Genomic DNA, 20,967 nt, shown 5'->3' on the forward strand with positions numbered 1-20,967 from the left:
CAAAAAAAAAGGCAAGAGAAGAAGAGTAAAGTCATTTGTAAGGAGGTCTTGTTTTGTAATTGCAAAGGCTCAGAGGCATTAACTTGGATTATGGGACACAGGAAAATGAGGATGAGCATTTTCCATTCACATTACAGAGCTCTGTTCTTTATGTGTGTCTATGTGTGGGACAGAGACAGTGAGTACAGAAACACTCTGTGCCTTTTAAAGTTTTGCATGTGACAGATAGTTGTCATGGTGGTTGGAAAAGGACGTCTTTGTTGTGGCTTTGTTGTTTCCTCTGAGCAGCGCTGTGTGGACAGTTGGTGATTTATTATGGTGCCTGAAGCAAACATACACATATAAAAATATGACAGTAGGTAAAGACATATTGTACAAAAGAAAAGAGGCAAAACTTGCTTAATGAAAAGGATTTTGGTCCAACAATTAATATTGCAAACACGACGAAGGTATTGTGGAGTTTCATCAGACCTCGGTGCATCCTTTAGTTGAGAAGTAAAACCTCTGTCATAAATGAAGCTTATTTGTTCATATAAACATTGTCAGCGCGCACATTCAGCCTCCCGTTTACTGTCAGTCAAGCAGCAGGAAAAGCCTGTCTCTGCTGTAGCTTTGAGAAAGAGTTGTTTTTATTTTCACACAAATACCAATTGAACCGTCGACGATCAAAGGATGAGGAAAAGGGAATTCACTCACTTTTAATTGCTGTCAGATGGAAACTATGTGTCTCCTGAGTGTTTTCATGCCAATGTGCAGGATTTAAATGACTTTTATAATACTTTTTAAATGAATTGTTCCTTTAATTGAAGGTAAAAACAAGAAATGAAAGTGAATGTTGTATATAATCTCAGTTTAGTGTGAGACACAAGCAATTCATGAATTCAAACTGGTTCCACCTCATGTCTTTAAATGGCATCGCATATTGTTTTTCCCTTTCACTTTTGTTACGTAAGAGTGGTTTGGAGTGTCCCATCTATCGGACACTTCACTTCACTCCACTCACCATCAAATATATTTCAGCGCCCTCGTCTCTTTCATCTCCTTGATAAAGTTTAATCACCGCTGTTATTTATTTATTTTTTCTTCATGCTGCTAATAGCATTTTCTCCTCCTCTGGGCCGTTGAAGGAACAAGACCCAGTGTATTGAATATTGAATGAGATAATGTTTGCATGGTTGAGTGGCACCTCGGCAAGTGCGTTCACAGCATGCGACGCAGCAGGAGAAATTCAAGGATTTGCAATAGAATCTGCAATAAAATGAACACAGTGGGGAAGGGAGATTTTCTGTGACATCCTCATTTGTTTCCCTCTTTCCTGCTGTGAAGTCACATTTTCCAACCTAGGAGCTGCCTCTGCCTTGCGAGCTGTTCTATCCAAGCTTTAAGTGCCTTGCTAACGGCGCCTCGGCAGCATCTGACGAGGAGTTTTTCTTTTAGACTTTGCATGTTGAGATTTTCCCCCGACAGGTCTCAGGGATTTGAAAACAGGTGAAACACTAGTCAGAATACAGTTCCATGCCACTCCTGCTGATAATATGTTGCACTATGGAGGGAATTATAGTCTAAGGTGTCACAGTTGTATTTTTCCAATGAACAGAACCATCACTGGGGAAATACAGTGTGTTTTCAGATGGATTTTGAGGGGGAGACCGACTTGTTTCGCACCATCTGCCCGTTATACTGCTTTGCTTATGAAACATGGGAGAGAAGCCAATATCCTCCACAGCCGTCTCCTCTCAAGCATCCTGCTCTGTACATTGTTGCTCATTGTTAATTTAAAGAGTTATGACACAAAAGTCCGACTCACCCGCCCTCGCTGTAGGGTTATTGAGTTCGCCTGTGCCATTTTTGAGAATGTGCCCCCCCCACCCCCTCACCCTCTAGGAGATGTGATGACGTGCATGTGAAATGTTCAGGTCTGAGGGGAGGAGCTTGGTTAGCCACGGTTCTGTCAGAGCAATCGGAGCTGATCCGGGGAGTCAGCCTGATGAAACGTTCAGCCTATCGCAGTCGAGCGAGCCCTCGGGAGGAGGAGTGAAATTTATTTTTGTTTTCTTTTTGTTTTTTATCAAACCATTTATCCTGGGAAAAATCCAAAGCTCATGGATGCTCTTCTTCAGCAGACCCCAGCCTCCCATTCACACAGACAGAACACAGTCATCTGTTACTGCTCACTGAGCGGCTCCACCGGAGCAGCAGAACTGCACTGAAGGTGCAATGCAATAATAAATGTTTGCCCTGCTCTATCTGCAGGGTTTACGGGGGTGTTGATCAATATCCACGACTCAACTGCACTACCTCACTCTGAGCTGAGGTGTCTGGCTTTCAGAAATCATTCCTGACCACTGATCTGGTTTGAGGACTTTAATGGTGCCATTGAATGAGCTACATCCTTTCATAAAGAAGGAGTCAAATCCTCCAGCCTTGAAAGCACTATCTAAACCATGGTTGAGATAGATAGTAATCTTATTAGAGTGTGAAGATGTCTGCTGATCGGTTCATCCACCGCTTTGGTTGAGACTGAAATATCTCAACAACTATTGGATGGATTGCAAATATTCATGTTCTTCTCAATTTGATGAGCCATTAACTTTCTTGTCCAATAGTTTAGTTTGTGATCAAATAAAGTTCTGCTGGGATGAGTCCTAAACCCCAGAAATTAGCATTTTAGCACTTCCTGTTCCCTCGTTCCGAAGTCTATGGGTTTGTTTGAATGGGTGTTTGGATAGATGCCTGAAATAAGGACTGTGGTTAAAACAAGCTCAACACATTTTCACGTTTTATTTCTACAACATAAAATACTTCAGTAAACACTCCAGTCCTGACTCTTTAAGCTTTTATGTCTGTTTAAAAAAGGCCGGTTGCTAACAAGTGTCTAAATGAGACTACAGAGGTTGTCAGGGACGTTAAACGTTGAACATGAAAGCTGATCTACTCACCAGTCCTCCTTTACATCCTCGTTGTGTTTTTACAAACTGGTTCTAACTCTGTCAGAGGAAAGGCTTTTGTAGAGGAGGTCAGAGCTAAATCAAACTACAAGTTGAAGTTCAGTGGTTGTGACTCTGAAGTCATGTGACCGCGGTGTAATTGGTTTATAGTCTAACATTAGCTTTTTACTTCTGCTGATTGTATTTAGGCTTCAGAAATCATAAAGTGGTGCCGATTAGTGAAGATTATCCTGCTGAAATCCCATTGGCTTTCTGTCGAGGGAACCAGTGGTGCTAACATCTGGATTGTTCTACAAAACTACGTCATCCCTGCAGCACTCTATACCTGTAAAGCTAATGGCATTCCCATCCTTTAGTGCTAATTAAATGTTATTTGCATGGAAAATTCAGATGATGATCATTCTAAACCTTACCTGCCTTGTGTTAGCATGTTAGCATTGTCACTGTGAGCATGGTAGCACAATGACATTCACATTTAGCACAAAGCGGAGCTGTGCATAATTACAGCTGTAGGCTCCTTGTAGTGTTATTGTGAATTCTTAATGTCAGACGTTGCACACCTGTCTGTGTCTTGATGAAAGCTTGTGGACTGTGTGAACACCAGGGACAACGATGGAAATAAGTCCAGGACGTTACTGTTCTATCCCTGAGACAGTCTGATGTGTTGTATTTTTACAAACAAACCAAAGCTAGAATATGTAATGCTCCTTGCTGTCAGTGCACAGACACATGTATTTCATCCTCTTGTGCTACAGTATTATCTTTGTGGTTTCCAGGTAGCCTGCAAGAAAGTGTGAATACGTTCACAACTTCCTCACCTGAGTGTCTTCCTGGTAATCTGTCTATTGTTTCGATCTTAATTCAGCAAGTTAGTTTTGCTTTTATTGTGTTCCATTATTAGTTCCCTAGTTTGTTAATTAACAGGAGTTTACTTTAAGAATTAGCCTACATTTACAGAAGTGAGAGCACAAGCTAAAGGGCGTCTTTACTTTGTGATTATGACGCCAAGAGACATTCACTGTGACTCATTATGTTAATTAAGAATGAATTACCCAAAAAATAGTTTTAATCATATTACCCACAGTTGAGATTAATTCTTCAGAAAGAAAGACTTTCAGTGTTGTATTAGAGAGACCACCCCAGGAGTAAAGAGCGATCTGTTGCAGCCAGGGGAAACTGCACATGATTATTCTCATGTTTAGATAAGAACTGGAAGTCATTGAGCTTCTTCACAGCCATCTGCCTCCGCTTTGCGCGTTATGATGATAGACTCCATGACAGTCCCCTCACTGCTGTTTCATCAGTCCTCTTTTCTGTATTACCCAAATAAGTCTGCAGCACTTGATGTTATCAAGTCCAATTTGTCTCGATTTGGAGGAAACTAATAGTGAAATGGAAAAAGTGAACCTCCCCTTCAATTTAAAAGAAGCTTGAATGATATTTGAGATCTGCAATTTGGTGTAAGGAGCAATCAGCAGTCATAAAGGACCATCTGTGGCTTTTGATCTCTCCTGAACTTCATCTTTGAAGCATGTTTCTGTCTGAGAATTTGATGCTTATATGCTCTCAGAGCCAATACCTTTACACTAAATATATATAATTATACATATAGACGGAGGGATCCGTTAGTGTGCTGGCAAAACCTCTTTTGGAGGGGAGCCAAGTCACTTTGGACCGGTTTGTTTTGTTGGGAGCCTTAAAAATGGCTCCATCTGCCACTGTTGTCTGTCACACACTGAAGGGTGGTCTCAGAGGGAGGTGCAGAGTGCACCGCAACTCTATTGTCACTTCTTAGGCAAGTAAAGTCGAACAGAGCGATAACTTTGAATCAGATTGTCAAGGTGACCCAGCAGCCGCTGTCACCACCAGAAACTTAAAGGCCCCCGCCCAGCACCAACAGCTCATTTAACCTTGACGCTCAGTCATAGATGAACAAGTCAGAAACAGGCGGCAGGTGTCAGATGAAGCTGCCCTCAGCTCCAAACAAAGCCACGGTATCAGCAAGACAGGCTTAAGCGCAGATGAGAGAAAATGATTAAAGGGAAACGAGCCAGGCGTGTTTCAAAAGCCTGGTGTGTGTGTGTGTGTGTGTGTGTGTGTGCGTGTGTGTGTGTGTGCGTGCGTGTGTGTGTGTGTGTGTGTGTGTGTGTGTGTGTGTGTGTGTGTGTGTGCGTGCGTGCGTGCGTGTGTGTGTGTGTGTGTGTGCGTGTGTGTGTGTCTGTGTGTGTGTGTGTGTGTGTGTGCGTGCAGAAACACACTCAAACGCTTGGTTTGACTTGATATCAGAGCTCCACTGTGCTCTGCTCAACAGCAGCTTCTTTTTTATTAAAGAGCTACAGGAAAGCTCAACAGCTCAGATTGACAGCGAGGATGCCATTTATTTCTTTGTATGACAAGAGTGTATTAAACATCCATCTCTGAGTCGCTTCCCTGATAATGGCTCTGAGTAGAGGGAAAAGACAGATTAAGGATGGCAAAGGAGGAAATTGGAAGCGATGTTCAATAGCACAAAGAGACATTACTTGTTTTCTTTTGCCTGTTTGGTTTGTTCTTTTCTCATTTTAAACTTTTTTTTTCTGCCACATGACCAAACAAAAAGACACGTTTCATTTTCTCAGCCTAAAACTCAGCAGAATTTGAACATATAATATCCAGCTATGAAACAAAGCCTGCGGTGTGTAGTTTCATGCAGCTATCGTGAGTCACAGACCCGGTCAGATTTTGGCCGTGAAGATAAATGGTGCTCATTCTAAATCTGTCATAAGAGCAAATCAGTTCTGCGCTGCACCGGTGGACAACTGGGTTGCAAAGTGTCTGCTCTGCACTGTAGTCATTAAAAAGCTTTTACAGGTGAAATATACACCATGTATTCATGTCTGCGTGTCTGCGTGTAGACCAGGTTCTTTACATTTAGCTTTATGTTAAGCAACCTGTTGTTTCATGATAAGACCTTTGTTTTGTTTTTTGTTGTCATGACTACTAACACTCTAACTATTAAAAGGATGCAATTTAGCAAATGAATGACGGGCGTGTTTTAAGCATAACAACTTAACACTTATGTGTTATTGATTTTTCCGGACAAACTTTTAGTAAATCAATAACGCCGTCATCTTCCCCAGACAGCCGCCGCGCACGTCCGCACGTCTCCAGCTCGCCCACATTTCCCTCCCTTCCTCCTTTGTGAGCCTTTTAAAAATGAGTCATTATTCTCTCATTTTCAGCCCGCCTTCGGGTTCCATCCTTGTCGCAGATGAATTATAGATGGAGAGCCTGAATTGACTTGTTGAAAAATTGTAATTAGCTTCTGGAAGTTGTTTCCGTTTTTTAATAATGATAATAAAAAAAAAAAATGAAAGCCATGTCAAAAGGAGGGAGTGTTTGGGATTCTGAAGAAAGTCTGAATCTGCTGGTGAAGTGAATTGTTGCCTGTTTGAGCAGTCATTTTCTTGATGTTGATTGTCATCTGTGTGTGTGTGTGTGTGTGTGCGTGCTTGTGCTTTAAATGACACTCTTAAGGATGGTTGGTCAGATTTGTTATGCAAATTAAGGGTGGGGTCTCTCTCGCACTGACACACACACACACACACACAAAGGCAAAAACACAGAAACTTGACATGTTGGCATGGAAACCAATTATTATCTGTGAGAACTCTGTGTGTGTCCATAGTGTGTATGTGAGTGTGTGAGCTCTGACAGTGGTGGTGCTGATTTTGTGTGTGTGTGTGTGTGTGTGTGTGTGTGTGTGTGTGTGTGTGTGTGTGTGTGTGTGCGTGTGCGTGCGTGTGTGTGTGTGTGTGAGAGAGACAGACAGAGAGAGAGAGGACAATGAAAGCAAAGAAGAGCTAATAAACTATTATTGAAGGTGATTTATTATGTCTGATAGCAGAAAATGGGTTTTGTAGATTAGAGAAACATATTTCATGAGTTTTCCGGCTGTAATTCAGTTGTAATTAAACGGCGTGTGTGGAAATGATCAGTGTTTGATCCATACGCTCGTCATGTGGCCGGCTCTTCGCGTCTGTCAACCTTCAATAACAGCTAAATAATGATGGTGCTAATGAAGACCCTTTTTATTCCTCCTGACACTCTGAGTTAATGAGAAGCTTTATAATTAATGAGCCAATGACATTTTTTCCCCCCAAAAAAGAACTCAAATACCCACAAGTCAATGGGACCCAAAAAAAAAGGAGCACAGCTGTTTGAAGAGAAAAATTGGACAATTGCAAATGATCCACATTTCTGGGTTTAATTAGAGTAAAATATGATAATGATGGAGGCAGATGGAGGAGCAGGCAGAGTGCACCACTATGTAAAGGCAGAAGAAAAAACTGTTACTCTTCTTCTACAACATCTGCTACATCTACTGCTAAATGAACAGGCACCTTACCGACCTCTCTTTCTCTTCCTCTCCCCTCTGTTCCTCTCCTGCTGCAGTTGGGACGACAGCAGCTCAGTGAGCAGCGGCCTGAGCGACACGTTGGACAACATCAGCACAGATGATCTGAACACACCTGCCTACTCCGCTGTCAGCTCATCACGCAAGAGCAAAGGAGCGCAGGTGAGGACACACGCACTCAGCTTTAAGTACGCTTCCTCAGCACCTGGTGTCTGATGTCCTCGGGTCACTGAGGACTTTTAGCTGCGCTAGCAGCATGGGTTTATGGGCGGCAATGTTGGACTGTCAATCTGTCAGTCACCACTTCGGTCCAGACTAATATATCTCAACAACTATAAGATGTATTCCCATGAAATCTTATGCTGACACAAATTGCAGTGACTTTGCTGATGTCCTGACTTTTCCTTTCAGCATAAAATGTTACTATGCTAACACGCTAAACTAGGATAGTGAAGCATGTTGCTATGCTAGCATTAGCATTTAACTCTTGACTCTATCACATTTTTTCTTCTAGTGAAGTTAGCATGCTAACCAGCTAGCCCTGGCCCATCTCTTCACTGTAGCCTCCAAACTGCCCTGAAGTAGGAGGACGTGTTATAACCTCTTGTTTTATAGAGGCAACAATGACTGAAGCTCTTATCAAGCGACAGTCACCACCAGAAAACACCAGAAATAGCCCCTTTAAGGAGCGCACCACCGATTTTACACATAAGGTTCAGTTTGCTCATCATGAGAAGCATTACTCAACCTGTGGAAACACTACAAGGGCCTCTGTTGCAGAAAAAAAGTCTGCAGTACAAATTGGGCTTGTGGGGTTTTTCTAATGAACAATGCTATCGCTGCTAATTTGAATCATTCTTTTTCCCTACTTCATTGAAGTGAAATACTAAGTCTCTGAATTACCACTTCAACGCTTTAGTAGCATAAAAGGGAAAGTGTAAAAAAAAAAACACTTACAGAAACTGTACTAAAAGATGGAAAATAAATCTCAATTTGCGCAGAATAAATTTTATTTACTTGCGCAGTCTAACTGGAATCCGTCCTCAAACGAGTTACAAGCATGTTGGTTTATCATGAAACCAGGGCCGGTCTGTGTGTGAGCGCTGAAATCACAGCTGAGGGAATTATCTGCAGACTGAAGGCCACTGCTCAGCTCTCCTTATAGGCTTTTTGCTGTGTTCTGCCAAGTATCCTTGGCCCCTCATGAAATACTCAACAGTCTGGGCTCTTAAGAGACTCTGGTGTTGCTAGGGAGACTGGCCATCTGTCAAGGTAGGCTGGTTATCACTGCGGTGTATGTGTTTGTGTGGGTGTGTTTGTATGCATCCCAAAAGAGGAGATCTGGACACGGGTGATTCCAAAGATAGCCACGACTTCACACACAGACACACACCCCGCTGCTCTGTTTGTGCAGGGACGAATATTTCATTGTGGCCACTCTGTGTGTTTAAATAACTCTCCTGGAAGATCGTACCTTAAGTTTAATATATTCTAGACTGGAACTATTTTTCTTCTAGATAGGTTTAAGTTAATTCAAGTTCATTATTTTACTAAACCATCCACTAATCTCTTTATATGCTCCCGTCCTCAGTCTCAGAGAGGAAGCAGGTCCAAGCATGCAGAGCAGGAGGTGAGCAGCAGCTGGGCCGGAGCTGAGGACCTGAAGAAGGTAGAGGAGGAGCTGGAAGCGAGCATGGACCCCAGCAGCGGCTCCTCCCGCTGGAAGCCTTCATCATCCTCCTCTTCCTCCCAAACCCAGGGCCAGTACGAGGATGCCGGTCAGAAGGCCGCCGCACTGGCCCAGATGTCCCAGACGGGATCATGGAGGAGGGGCATGACAGCCCAGGTGGGCATCACGCCACCCAGGACCAAGGGTGGCTCTGCCACCCTCAAAACACCAGGTAGGAGAGTCACATTGTTACTTATTTTCCTCACCCTTAAATCAAACATAACTAACATATTGTTCTATTAAGATGATTTTATGTGACAAAAAAATTGAAAAAAACATTGACAAGGTCCAGTTTCCCTTATGGTCCTTTTCTTTGTCTGTGTTTTGAAGTGGTATAAAACTATCTGATGGTTCTTTTCACTGACACTTAAAGACCTTACACTTGTTCTTAAATTTTGCACCCACGCAGCAAGTTTAGCAAATATTGGTTTTCGATGGAGCTGAGCTGTGATAAACTAAACCTCTGGCTGTTGGCCAGAATTTACACTAATTTGGCTTTTCCTGCTGCGCCGCATCACAGGTGATAAAAACAAGAGCCGGGCCAAGAAACTGCTGAGGCTAATGTTTTTGTATTTGTGCTAATAAGTGTTTATGCAAATTGACAGGCAAAACTGATGATGCTAAGGCCTCAGAGAAGGGCAAGGCACCTTCCAAGAGTTCTGCTGGCATCCAGCGCTCACCCTCAGATGCTGGGAAGAGCAGTGGAGACGAGGGCAAGAAACCCCCATCTGGCATCGCACGCCCACCCACCACAGGCTCATTTGGATACAAGAAGATCCCAGGTCCCACCGGCACCCTAATCACCTCTAGTGGCGCGACGCTCGCCAGCGGCTCAGCCACCCTGGGCAAGGCGCCCAAATCCTCAGCTGCCCTAGGCAAAGGCACAGGCATCGGCGGTGTGCGGAAGACCAGTCTGGACGGCTCGCAGCCCCAGGATGACGGCATCCTGCTCAGCTGCGGCAGCTCCAAAGTCACCCTGCAGTACCGCTCCCTGCCCAGACCGGCCAAATCCTCCAGTGGGGTGGCGGCAGGGCGCAGCGGGCATCGCTCCAGCTCCAGCAGCATTGACTCAAATGTCAGTGGCAAGTCAGCCACACAAACGGGCACCAAACGCCGGGACGGAAAAGTGGGCTCAGACCGCTCCAGTCCCATCACAATAAACCAGACGGACAAGGAGAAAGTGGCGGTGTCAGACCAGGACCCAGCAGCGGGACTATCCACGTCCCCCAAGTCCAGCCCCACCTCCACTACAACAGGCCAGTCAGGCCTCAGGCAGCCAGGCTCCAAGTACCCTGATATTGCTTCTCCTACCTTCCGCAGGTCAGAAACACAGAGCATGTCTTCTTCTCTCATTTTGTCTTTGTCCGTCACCGTGTGTGTTTCTACGTGAATCAGACATCTCACCACATTCTTCTTCAGTCCCTTGATTTTTAGCAATAAGTGGTGTTTTTTACAGTACAGCTGGCATGCCTTTTTGATGATGTCGATGTCATCAGCACATCTATTTCAGAATTACAATGTAAGGAGGTTTTCATTCTTGATGACGAGCTGATGTTTGTGTTGCTGTAACAGATAGGGGCATTTATTGAAGATGTCATCAGTAGTGGTAAACGTATACCCTGGCTTAAAAATACAGTCATCTATATCAATTTTAGAAATGTTTGGCTTCGCAAAATGAATATAGGACACTTAATAAATCATATTTCAGTGCCTTCGTGAAAAAATTGATTGAAAAAAGTGAGCTTACTTGGCTGTGCAGCCAAGGGTTGCCATTACATAGATTGTTCCCTGGTTGTAGGTGATAAGCCACTGCAGATGAAACATATCTTTCCCCCCGAAGATGAAGGTCTGATGGCTTCTCGTTCAGCTCAGGCAAGAAACCAGCTCAGCAGTGTTGATCAGAACAGACAGGAGACAGGAGTTTCTCGGCACACCAATTCCTGACTCATTAGAGGCGTGCGTTCGGCAGGCGTGTCCAAACATCCGTCCCATCCGATTTGTCAAGCCGACCCTTTTCATCTGCATGTCTTCAAGCCTGTTTTTTTTTGTTTTTTTTTCTTCAACAGAGTGTCATCCATATATTTTGTGTGACTGTGATGACAGACTGGGACGGGCGTGAGCAGAGTTAGCAGGCTGTCTGAGCATATGTGGGCGGCGAACAGGGTTGAGTGGCCTCGCAGATGAGGTTATTTAAAGTCACGGGGGTTGAAACGGGCAAAGCTGTGAAAGCAGATGTGTCGATGTAAATTACCGAGAGTTCACAGATGAGATGAGGTGGAGTTTTGCTGCGAGGGATGAATGTGTCGGGAAGTCCGCTCAGTATTTCATCTGCAGTTTAAAGTTGGCTTTACAACGAAGGTGTGGGGATGTCTCAGTCACTGTTTTTCACAAATTTGCTTCTTGATGCTTGTGACAAATGCAGAATTACAATTTCATATATAATATCGAATATATTCTTTCAACTCCAAAGTATGCCAAATTATTTTCCAGTATGGATCTTGCAGATGCTCATCACTTGTCCTTTGAGCATGTCTGAATGACTGCACCCACCTCTCTACCCTCAGATTGTTTGGCACCAAAGCCAGCAGCAAGGCCAGCTCTCCGGGCACGCCCGACTCTGGCAAGTGCCCCTCATTACTGGGCAGCCCCCACGGCACGCTGGCAAGGCAGGCCAGTCTGGACTCGCCCTCCTCTGGCACGGGGAGCCTGGGCAGCGCTGGCGGCCTGAGTGGTGGCAGCAGCCCACTGTACGGTAAAACCCCAGACTTGTGCACTGACTCCCCGGCCTCCAGCCCGGCCTCTGGCCTCTCCCTGCCCTCCAACGCTCGGCCCTGGCCTGCCTGTAGCTCGTCAGCTGGCAGCAAGGACACACTGAGCTGCCAAAGCATGACCAGTCTGCACACCAGCTCAGAGTCCATTGATCTGCCGCTGGGCCACCACGGGCCAAAGGTTACACGAACCGGCAGTGTCAAGTCCACCCTGTCAGAGGGGTGAGTAACAGGAAATACGATTGGGCTGAATCGTATTCATTGTTTCATTTGAGAACAGAGACAAAAAGTGTATCTCCTTACTCTAATATGTAGACATACCATGCCCAAATAATACCAGTAATAATCACCCAGCACACAGTTTGGTTGGATTTAAGTTTATTTTTCTGGCATGGTTTTGGTATTATCAAAAATAGATCTGTGAGTACAGGAAGTGAGTACATACTAGGTATATTTCAGTTTGGGCAGGACAGATGTGCAACAGGTCTTATATTGCATCACTATATCATAATTAGTTTCTATCGCATTGACCAGGTAGCAGTCTTAACGAAGTGTTAATGGAAGCATCATGAGAGTGTAAGCTCAAAGACAGTATTACTGGTGGCCCCAGAGCCATGCCAGAAAAAGTACCACAGTAAATTCAGATCATTTCAGACGCTCATTCCCATGAGAAGTCTCTATTAGAGTGTTTCCATTGTTTTGTCCACACACTGTGCATGCAGTACGTCACACAAGACAGGACCAGGGCACAAGTTTATTTTCCCTCATTAGCTTTTAGTTTTATGTCTCAAAAATGAAACAATTGATTTAAATATTGCCTGTGTTTATATTTGTTGTCTGTTGTCCAGTGATGCATTAGTTAACGTCTTTAATGTGTTCTCCATAGAGTACATCCGTTTGCATACTGTGTGTTTGTGTGTGTATATATGTGTGTGTGTGTGTGTGTGTGTGTGTGTGTGTGTGTTTGTGTCAAAAGTCAAGTGTGTAAAAATGTGACCAGTCTTTTTTTTTTGTCAGCGAGCACAAAAACAAATGTTTTCCGGTGTTCATCTAATTCACTCATCCTCTGTGTTTTAACAGCATGCCTCTTGACAGAAACACGCTTCCCAAAAAGGGACTGAGGTACAACACATCTGCAGCCACATCTCAATCTCTACTGTTGTTCTTTTGCTTATTCACACACATCATACGCATACATTTGCATGAGAATACCAAGTTTACCAGCTCTACTTTCATGTTGCTGGTGTGTGTGTGTGTGTGTGTGTGTGTGTGTGTGTGTGTGTGTGTGTGTGTGTGTGTGTGTGTGTGTGTGTGTGTGTGTGTGTGTGTGTGTGTGTGTGTGTGTGCGCGTGCGCGATTCCCAACCTGTGCCCTAAGGCATAATTCTGCAAGAGGCTTTGTGCTTGACAACATGTGGAAAGACTGGAGACGCTCAGCTTATAGAAATAAAAGATAGAAATTGCAATTTAAATAAAACACCTATCCTCATATCGAGTAAGCTATAACATTGAGGCTGGCTAACTAGTTAGCAAGCAAGCAGAAAAGTAAATAATCATCAATTAGCAAAACATGATGGATAATTGGTTGAAATAGATAACTAGGATTAGAGGTTAAAAGTTAGTTTAAATGAATGGATAAATATTTAAAACAATAAGCTTAAAGCAGTGGTTCCCAACCCAAACTTTCAAGTGGGTGGGCCATGAGTTGGAAAAGTTTGGGAGCCACTGGCTTAAAGTAATGGCTAAACCATTGAAAGAGCTTAAGGTAATGGGTAAATGGTGCCATATCAAAAAGGAATGGATACATGGTTAAATATTTAGCTTAAAGTAATGGATAAAAAGTTGAAATAGTTTAATAAAAGATATCTAGCTCTTGCTCCCACATTGTTCCAAGGCACTTATTGTAAATCAGTTTGGATTAATGCAATGTGAGAACCAGTGAAAATTGGAAAAAGTACTAACCACACTAAAGTAATGGATGAATGTGTCAGTGAAGGTACTTGGTTTGGAACTACTGATGTATAAAGTAGAAAATCTTGAGATTATGTTTTGCAGCATTCACACTGCAGGAACAAACTTCTGCACAAATCAGACTTAACTGTGGATTCAGATTTTTTTTTTTTTTGCAGAATGCATTATGTGTTGCATTACTGTACGTTGAAAAGAAATACATATACAATCTTATCTGAGCTCTCATTTTTTTCCCAACAAACTCAAACTAAAATATAGATAGAGAAAGATAGATTTTGTACCAGAGATCCTGAAGTCCACATTAACAAAAGCCTTTAAGTGAGGTGAGAAATTCTAACGCAGTGTGAATGCTGCCTCAGATGATCAGACAGGAGTATGTTTGTCCGTTTGCATGTCTGCTTCTCTATGTGCAACCTCATCCTCTTCTCATCTCATGCACTGCTAGAAATGCAGCAAACACAGCCGCTATGACAGAGCAGTTCTTCCTCAGCTCCCTACAATGGCCAAACACCGCCTGATAACATTTGCTCTGTTAACCCAAGGCCAAGTCAGCCAAGTGAGTCCAAGGTATATTTTGGATTTAGCTGGGACTAAAGGGAGAGAGACAGAAATACCATAACCCATTCATCACAGTGGCACAGCCTCTGCAGGGAACAGCCTCTCTAGCCAATTATATGTTACTGCTGCAGAGAGGTTGGATGGGGCATGCTGGTTTCAAACCATTCTTTCATTTTGATGGCATTTGGTGCTCGTACTTTATTGGGCCTAAAAGCATCTGATCTTATGTTACACTTTGTGCCCGTTGGAAGTGATGTTCAGTACAGACTGGAGTGTTTTCTTCTTCTTCTGACCGCAGATTTTTTACGGCCGTCTGTTCACATCTCAAACCAAATGGCACTTCTTCTATTTTTTTTTTTTTTTTCTTCTTGCCTGATCTTCCCACAAGTGGAGCTTAGACTAATAATTGCCCCCTTTAGTGATATAAATAAGCATGTTGGTCTTGCTAATGGGCATTTTGAAAGGACTTAGTATACTGAGTCAAACACTGACCCTTGGATATTTCAGGCTGTTCCAATTCAACTCCAGTGAGGGACGAACGCTGCTGTGTCACACCATTCAACACAAGCTTAGACACTCAATCCCCTGGTGGAGAGAATACGAAGCACGGGCATGGGGGAGCAGGGTCAGATGTGACAAGTGTAGTAATGGGGTCGTTGGAGGGAAGACGCCGCTGAAAAGGGATGAGTGCAAACTCAATTATGATCCTCAGAGGATTAAATATGGCCGATTGTCATGCGTGCGATAAGGGCCTTCTGCTGCCAAGCCCCTTTGGAGCTGGAGAGAGAAGAGATGAACGTCTGTGTGTGTGCTTTTTACAGCTTTGAGCCAGAGGAGTACTGTATGTGTATATAGTATATGTGTGTAGATGTATGCATGTGAACGTCTGTGCTGTGGCTGCATGTTTCTTTTGCTCTCTGCTCACATGCTTCTATTATTAGCTCCACACTCATTTCATCACCGAAGAACTTCACTACTTTGGACTTCCAAATGTCTCTGTTAGCAGCCATTTCTGCCACAAGCTCATACTTTCTCTGGGGGTTCCAGGTACCCTCCGTCCTCCCGGCAGACATCCCACGAGGAAGGGAAGGAGTGGTTGAGGTCCCATTCAACAGGGGGGCTTCAGGACACAGGCAGCCAGTCCCCACTGTCTCCTCCAGGAGCTTCCTGCACCACCACTGGAAAATACCACTACTCCAACCTGCGTGAGTCTATAGTAGCAAATGCTCTCAATGATTTTACTTGGTGAAGTTATTTCTTCTAATCTGGGGCCCAACAGCACTAATAAACCAAACAGTAAAAAGTACTTGTGTGAGGTTTGTCTAATGTGCTTGAATACTATACTAAAACTATAATAAAAACCAACTTGCAATAAAAGATGGATAAATAGGCACCTAAAGCAAAATGGCCCATATGTGCATTCCACACAGTGCACACTCTTCATGAAGAATGATCTACTGATTTTTCTCTGTTCCATGACTCTGAATTCTTTAATGGTCCATATAGTCTAAAGGTAGATGTCCATGTCTTGTTTGATTATAAAGCAGGTCTAGGTTCTATATTAATACTGTGAAAGTATCAAAGCGCTCAGTCCACAGAGAAATGCACACAGCCTGTATTCAGAAACTGAGCCTTAAAACCAGCCGTCAGGATTTCTGTGACTTTGTGATGTCACAACAAAGCAGTCATAACCTTCAGCCCTGCCCACCTGGATCCACCATCCTACCTTGCAGGATTTGGTTTCTCTGAGTGTTTACCTGAAATCTGCTTTATTGGATCACTCAGAAAACAGTCAGCCAATCAGAAGAAAGGCTCAGAGCCTCCTCTCTTCTGATTGGTTCACCGACCTGTTGTTACTAGAGCTCCAGAGAGAAGCCTGAGAGAGGAGATGTAAAACTACATGCAGATGGTTTTTGGTTCTTAAAACCACAAATATATCTTGTTATGGATCAACACTTCAAGTAAAACACAGGAGAAGAGGAAACCTTTAAAAATTTTTGTGCGTGTCTAAAATGTGAAATGTGCAGAAACTTATATGACAGTAGATACATGGCCATAAAAATGAGCTATATAATTAAATCATAATTTTTTCATGCAGCAATCAAAATATCTTGAAGTCCATTAAGATTTTACTAGATTTGCACCATTATTAGCTGTAAATTGGTTCTTAGTTCATGCATGAATGATTGATCACTGATGCTTTTTACAGATGCCACAGCCTGATCTCAGCTGATCTATTTTTTCCTCTGTTCAGTGAGTCCCACAAACATCAGCCAGTACAACCTGCCACCAGGCAGCAGCAGCATGAGCCGCTCCAACAGCATCCCCGCCCAGGACTCCTTTGACCTGTATGGAGAGGGTCACCCACTGGGTGGCAGCGCAACCTCCTTGGAGGACCGACCCCGGGCCATCAGCCGCTCCGGCTCCTTCAGGGACAGCACTGATGAAGGTGGGACTCGCTCTATAAATTAACTGTGTCAGACATGAAACCTTGATACTAAGAAGCCGTTAGAAATCATTTTAAGGCCACGTTCATCAAGTACATTAATCCCAGCTGAATGAGCTCTCACTGTGTTCATACTGTGAGTGGCTCGGCTGGTGGCTCTGTTCTCATCTTTTCATGGCTGTCATTACGTCCATATAGAGTTCAGCTTTTTAACAGGCAAATCATATATTTTTTTCAGGCTCTAAAGCTTACATCATCTGAATGACTTCCATTAACTATGAAGTGCTAATCAGTCAAGTGGTTAATTAAGAAAAAATAAGAAAGTAATTAAAATGACTTTAGAGCTCCCTCAAGGTCAGATTCAGAAGAAGAGGTAGAATATTGTATCATCACATTTGAATTGAATCTGTAGCATTGATCCCTGTTTTTCACACCAGTTTTTATAATTAAGTGTTTTACTAAACCTTAGTCACTCATTCCTCTCTCTGTATGTTTACAGTCCATGGCTCCTCATTGTCCCTGGTCTCCAGCACATCTTCACTGTACTCTGCAGTAAGTAGCTGACAGCTTTTCTTCCTGATTTTACAGCAGCGGTCAGGTACTGTACATCTGAATCATGGTCATTGTTAAAGCTGCTCTGATCTGATCAATATTTTTGCATGAAAAATGTATCAAATTATTAAATATAAATGCAAGGAACAGAATAACCCAGCTCGGTAACAATGTTTCAGCCTCTTTCCGCTCATTGTTTTTGGTTTTCCAGCTTGAAACATTTCAGTTTCGGTTGAGTTGTTTCCAGGTAGAAAGCTTTGCTAAACCCACTGTCTGCTACCAGCTCAGCAGCAAACAATAACGCTAACAACTAGCTGCTGAACATAGTTATGCATTTGGCACATATAAAAAAAACAACTAGATATATCTCTCATAAGTTGGTGGAGACCAAAACATTGCTGAAAGGAAACTTTTATTCACCAGGTGGCCAGAAACACAATGAACAAATGAATGCTAATGTTAGTTCATGCTAAATGTGTTAATATGAAACTTTTTGCTGTTATGTTTACAGCTTGTTTCATGCCCTAAATGGCCAAATAGTCCAGATTTAAAGGTGCACTGTCTTATTTTGTTATAGCACCCAACACCATACACAATGAATATTTTCTCAGCTCACTGTTGATGTTGATGAACTCACCACAGTGAACTAGGGGGACATTTTAGGATGTGACTGTGTGCTTTCAAAAACGTAACAATTTTAAGGTTAAAGTCATCCTATTTTTTTAAACTGATACAACTCAAAGGAAGATCAAATCCTTCAGCTCTTCCATGTGATACGGTGGGGCATTAAATCAAAGTAACAAATGAAATAAAGTAACTTTGGCAGATAAGACTCCGGACATGTGTTGGGTTTCTAACAGCACAGGCAGCTCTGAAGTCGTCACGATCAGAGAGGTGGCAGATTAGTTTTAGGGAGAAGAATCGATCACCACCCGCCTCCACCTGTTTCAAGTGTCACTTGCAGGTCGCAGACGAAAGGTCTGGATGAAAGATATAGTTTCATTCGCAACGTTTCCCCTCAGGTTGAATCCATGTGTTTGTTTTGTGGTTATAAACCACTTGTCATTTTGTTTTCTGTCTGATTTCCACTTCAACACCAGTGATACTCTACTTCTCCTCTTTACTACCTCCTCTTTGGTATTAAAATGCTTCTTATGGTGCATATTCTAATTCATTTGATTGTACTTGATTGAACACTTACTCTGAGACAATATGCAACTTTTTCTAAACTATGTTTGCATCTTCCTCACAGACGGAGGAGAAAGCTCACTCAGAGGTAAGGATGGATAAGTTGCGTCCACGTGTCGGCATGCGTGCTTCCTTTTAGCAGCTTTCTGCTTCACTTCATATAGTTTCAGACATTTACAGCTTAAAGCTGGCTGTGCTGTAGGTGGGGGGGTTAAGTCCCCTCCTGTGGGAACCTGGAAGACGTGGGATTCAGTCCAACAACCTCCGTGTCATGTGCATGTTTTAGCTGCGACTACTGTTTGTCTTTATGTTTCTATTGTACTTCATCTGTCAATCAAAGCACAAACAGTGATATTTGTTCAGCTTAATTTAAAGTCACTTTGATTTATATTGATAATAATTTAAAGAATAGTTATAAATGAATGCTATCAGGTTCTACAATAAAGCAGTTTAACTCTGTGTTGTATTGCTTTTTATTCTCAGTTAATCTTTATTTATTTCATCCTGATTATAAATAATTAAATAACCACTCCTCCCTGCTGTGCTATGTAGCTAATATACTTTACTCATTACTAAAACTTACACTATAGCATATCTAATGCATGCCCTGCTCTTTGGCTATTTTAGTTTGGCTTCATTCAACAGTTAATCACTGATTCTTCTTTGATTTTACAGTTTTATGTTTTGATTTTTTTTGTTTTCTGTTTCTTCCTTTTCTCTTTTCTTGTTTATTAGAGCTTTTAGCTCATGTTTGGATCAAACAGTAATGGCAAATACATCACAGTGTTTCTTTTAACCCTGCCAGATGGGTGGAGTTTAGCATTTTCAGACAGCTTTTCTCAGTGCAAACTGACACAAGTGACCCAGTTCTGGTTTATATTCCCTCAGGACAGACCTACACACGACTTTTTCATCATTTATATGACACATTTGTTGTAATGTTGGCGCCACAGCAACTTGACTAAGCAGTGTTGGCGTGAGAAACGAAAAAAACCAATAGAAATTATGAAAAGGACTTGATTGGTATTTTTTGACATTTCTCAGCTGATGAAAATCTGATATATCTGATCTTCTAAAATGTCAGAAGCGTGTGTTGGAAACACATGCCCTCTGTCACTGTCACTATCTCTGCAAATGTCTTGTCAACATTACTGTCAATTCATACTGATATCAGATATTGATTATGTAAAAAACAAAATACACATAAAGATCAATTCAAAAACCTCTGATATTGACAGCAATTTGGAACGAAGCATGGAGATTTTCATTCATTATTCCTTCTCGTCCACGTTGGTAAACTCACACATCTGGCACTTTGTTTACAATATTAAAAAAAAAAAAAAAAAAAAAAAATCAGGTATTTGCAAATACTGTTTGACCCAGGTGAGGAACTAACTTACCTGTAGCTCTTGGTTTGATGCTCAGAGTCTAACATGAGAAAACAAGTGCTGTGAAAACCTCTGTCTCTCCAGCCACATCAGTTCCTGTTGTTTGATGGGGGCATGCAATATAGTGTTAATTTGTACTCTTTTTCTTTTCAATCAAGGGCCAAACAGTCCAAAATTCCACGGTAATCCCCCACACTTTTTTTTGTTCACACTTCACCCCAGTGTCTTTACACACAGTATTACCATGTACCTGCATAGTTTTTTTTACATCAAAAATATCAACAAGGGAGTTGCAAGTTCAACACCTCTTTGCATTACAATCAGTCTTATTTCCTTCATGTTTTTCTGGAGCATTAACCGCACCTTTACCTTTTGTTTTTCTTTCTTCCGCAAACCAGCAAATCAGAAAGCTGCGTCGGGAGCTGGACGCCTCTCAGGAGAAGGTGGCGACCCTGACGTCTCAGCTGGCTGCCAATGTGAGTTTGTTTACTTCAAAAGATGCCGTCAAAACAGCCGGCTCATTTGCATGATAACCTACTGTCAGAGCTTCCTGCCTGTTAAAGCTCTGGAAGGAATATAAATACGCCCACTAATTCCTTTTCTCTCTGTTTGAAGCTGATGTGTGTGTATTTAGGCTTTTGCATGTTTGATTTTGTTGGTGTGTGTGTGTGTGTGTGGATGTTTTCTTCTGTGTGTGTTTGTGTGTCTACCGTACAGCGAAGATTGTCTCTTTGCCTTTTGTCTGTGCCGGTGGGGAGCCTCTCTCCTGAATTCACCCAAGCAGAGAGAATCAAATGGAGATAGACGGGTGCAGAAAGAGAACAGGGAGATGAGGATAAGTGAATCTAGACATCGAGTGCGTCATGCGTGGGTGAAACAGAGACCTCCAACCCCCAGACGAAGCTGTCTTTGTACCGAGATTCAGATGTATCGACAAACTCCCATTGTCAGGCTCGGGCTCGACAACCCCCCACCCCCCACCCCACCCCACCCTCAATGCCAAGCGCCTGATCAAGCGTGGAGG

At 42.7% G+C, this 20,967-nt stretch overlaps 1 protein-coding gene across 12 annotated transcripts in view; it reads left to right on the forward strand.

The window, feature by feature from the left end:
* The window catches only part of nav3 (neuron navigator 3), a 448,944-nt gene that overhangs the window by 400,865 nt on the left and 27,112 nt on the right, over window positions 1–20,967 (forward strand). For 9 of the 12 annotated variants that reach the window (XM_056367406.1, XM_056367407.1, XM_056367399.1 and 6 more), the window contains 11 exons: window positions 7,383–7,506; window positions 8,936–9,245; window positions 9,679–10,393; window positions 11,638–12,063; window positions 12,922–12,963; window positions 15,417–15,574; window positions 16,624–16,818; window positions 17,315–17,367; window positions 18,620–18,643; window positions 20,102–20,125; window positions 20,342–20,419. In XM_056367406.1, coding sequence (XP_056223381.1) covers window positions 7,383–7,506; window positions 8,936–9,245; window positions 9,679–10,393; window positions 11,638–12,063; window positions 12,922–12,963; window positions 15,417–15,574; window positions 16,624–16,818; window positions 17,315–17,367; window positions 18,620–18,643; window positions 20,102–20,125; window positions 20,342–20,419 — 2,149 coding nt within the window. The remainder of the gene's footprint in view (window positions 1–7,382; window positions 7,507–8,935; window positions 9,246–9,678; window positions 10,394–11,637; window positions 12,064–12,921; window positions 12,964–15,416; window positions 15,575–16,623; window positions 16,819–17,314; window positions 17,368–18,619; window positions 18,644–20,101; window positions 20,126–20,341; window positions 20,420–20,967) is intronic. The other 3 variants (XM_056367402.1, XM_056367410.1, XM_056367412.1) reach the window with 3 other exon arrangements.

Source organism: Seriola aureovittata, chromosome 22, assembly GCF_021018895.1.
Source record: "Seriola aureovittata isolate HTS-2021-v1 ecotype China chromosome 22, ASM2101889v1, whole genome shotgun sequence".
In the NCBI taxonomy this organism is placed as follows: domain Eukaryota; kingdom Metazoa; phylum Chordata; class Actinopteri; order Carangiformes; family Carangidae; genus Seriola; species Seriola aureovittata.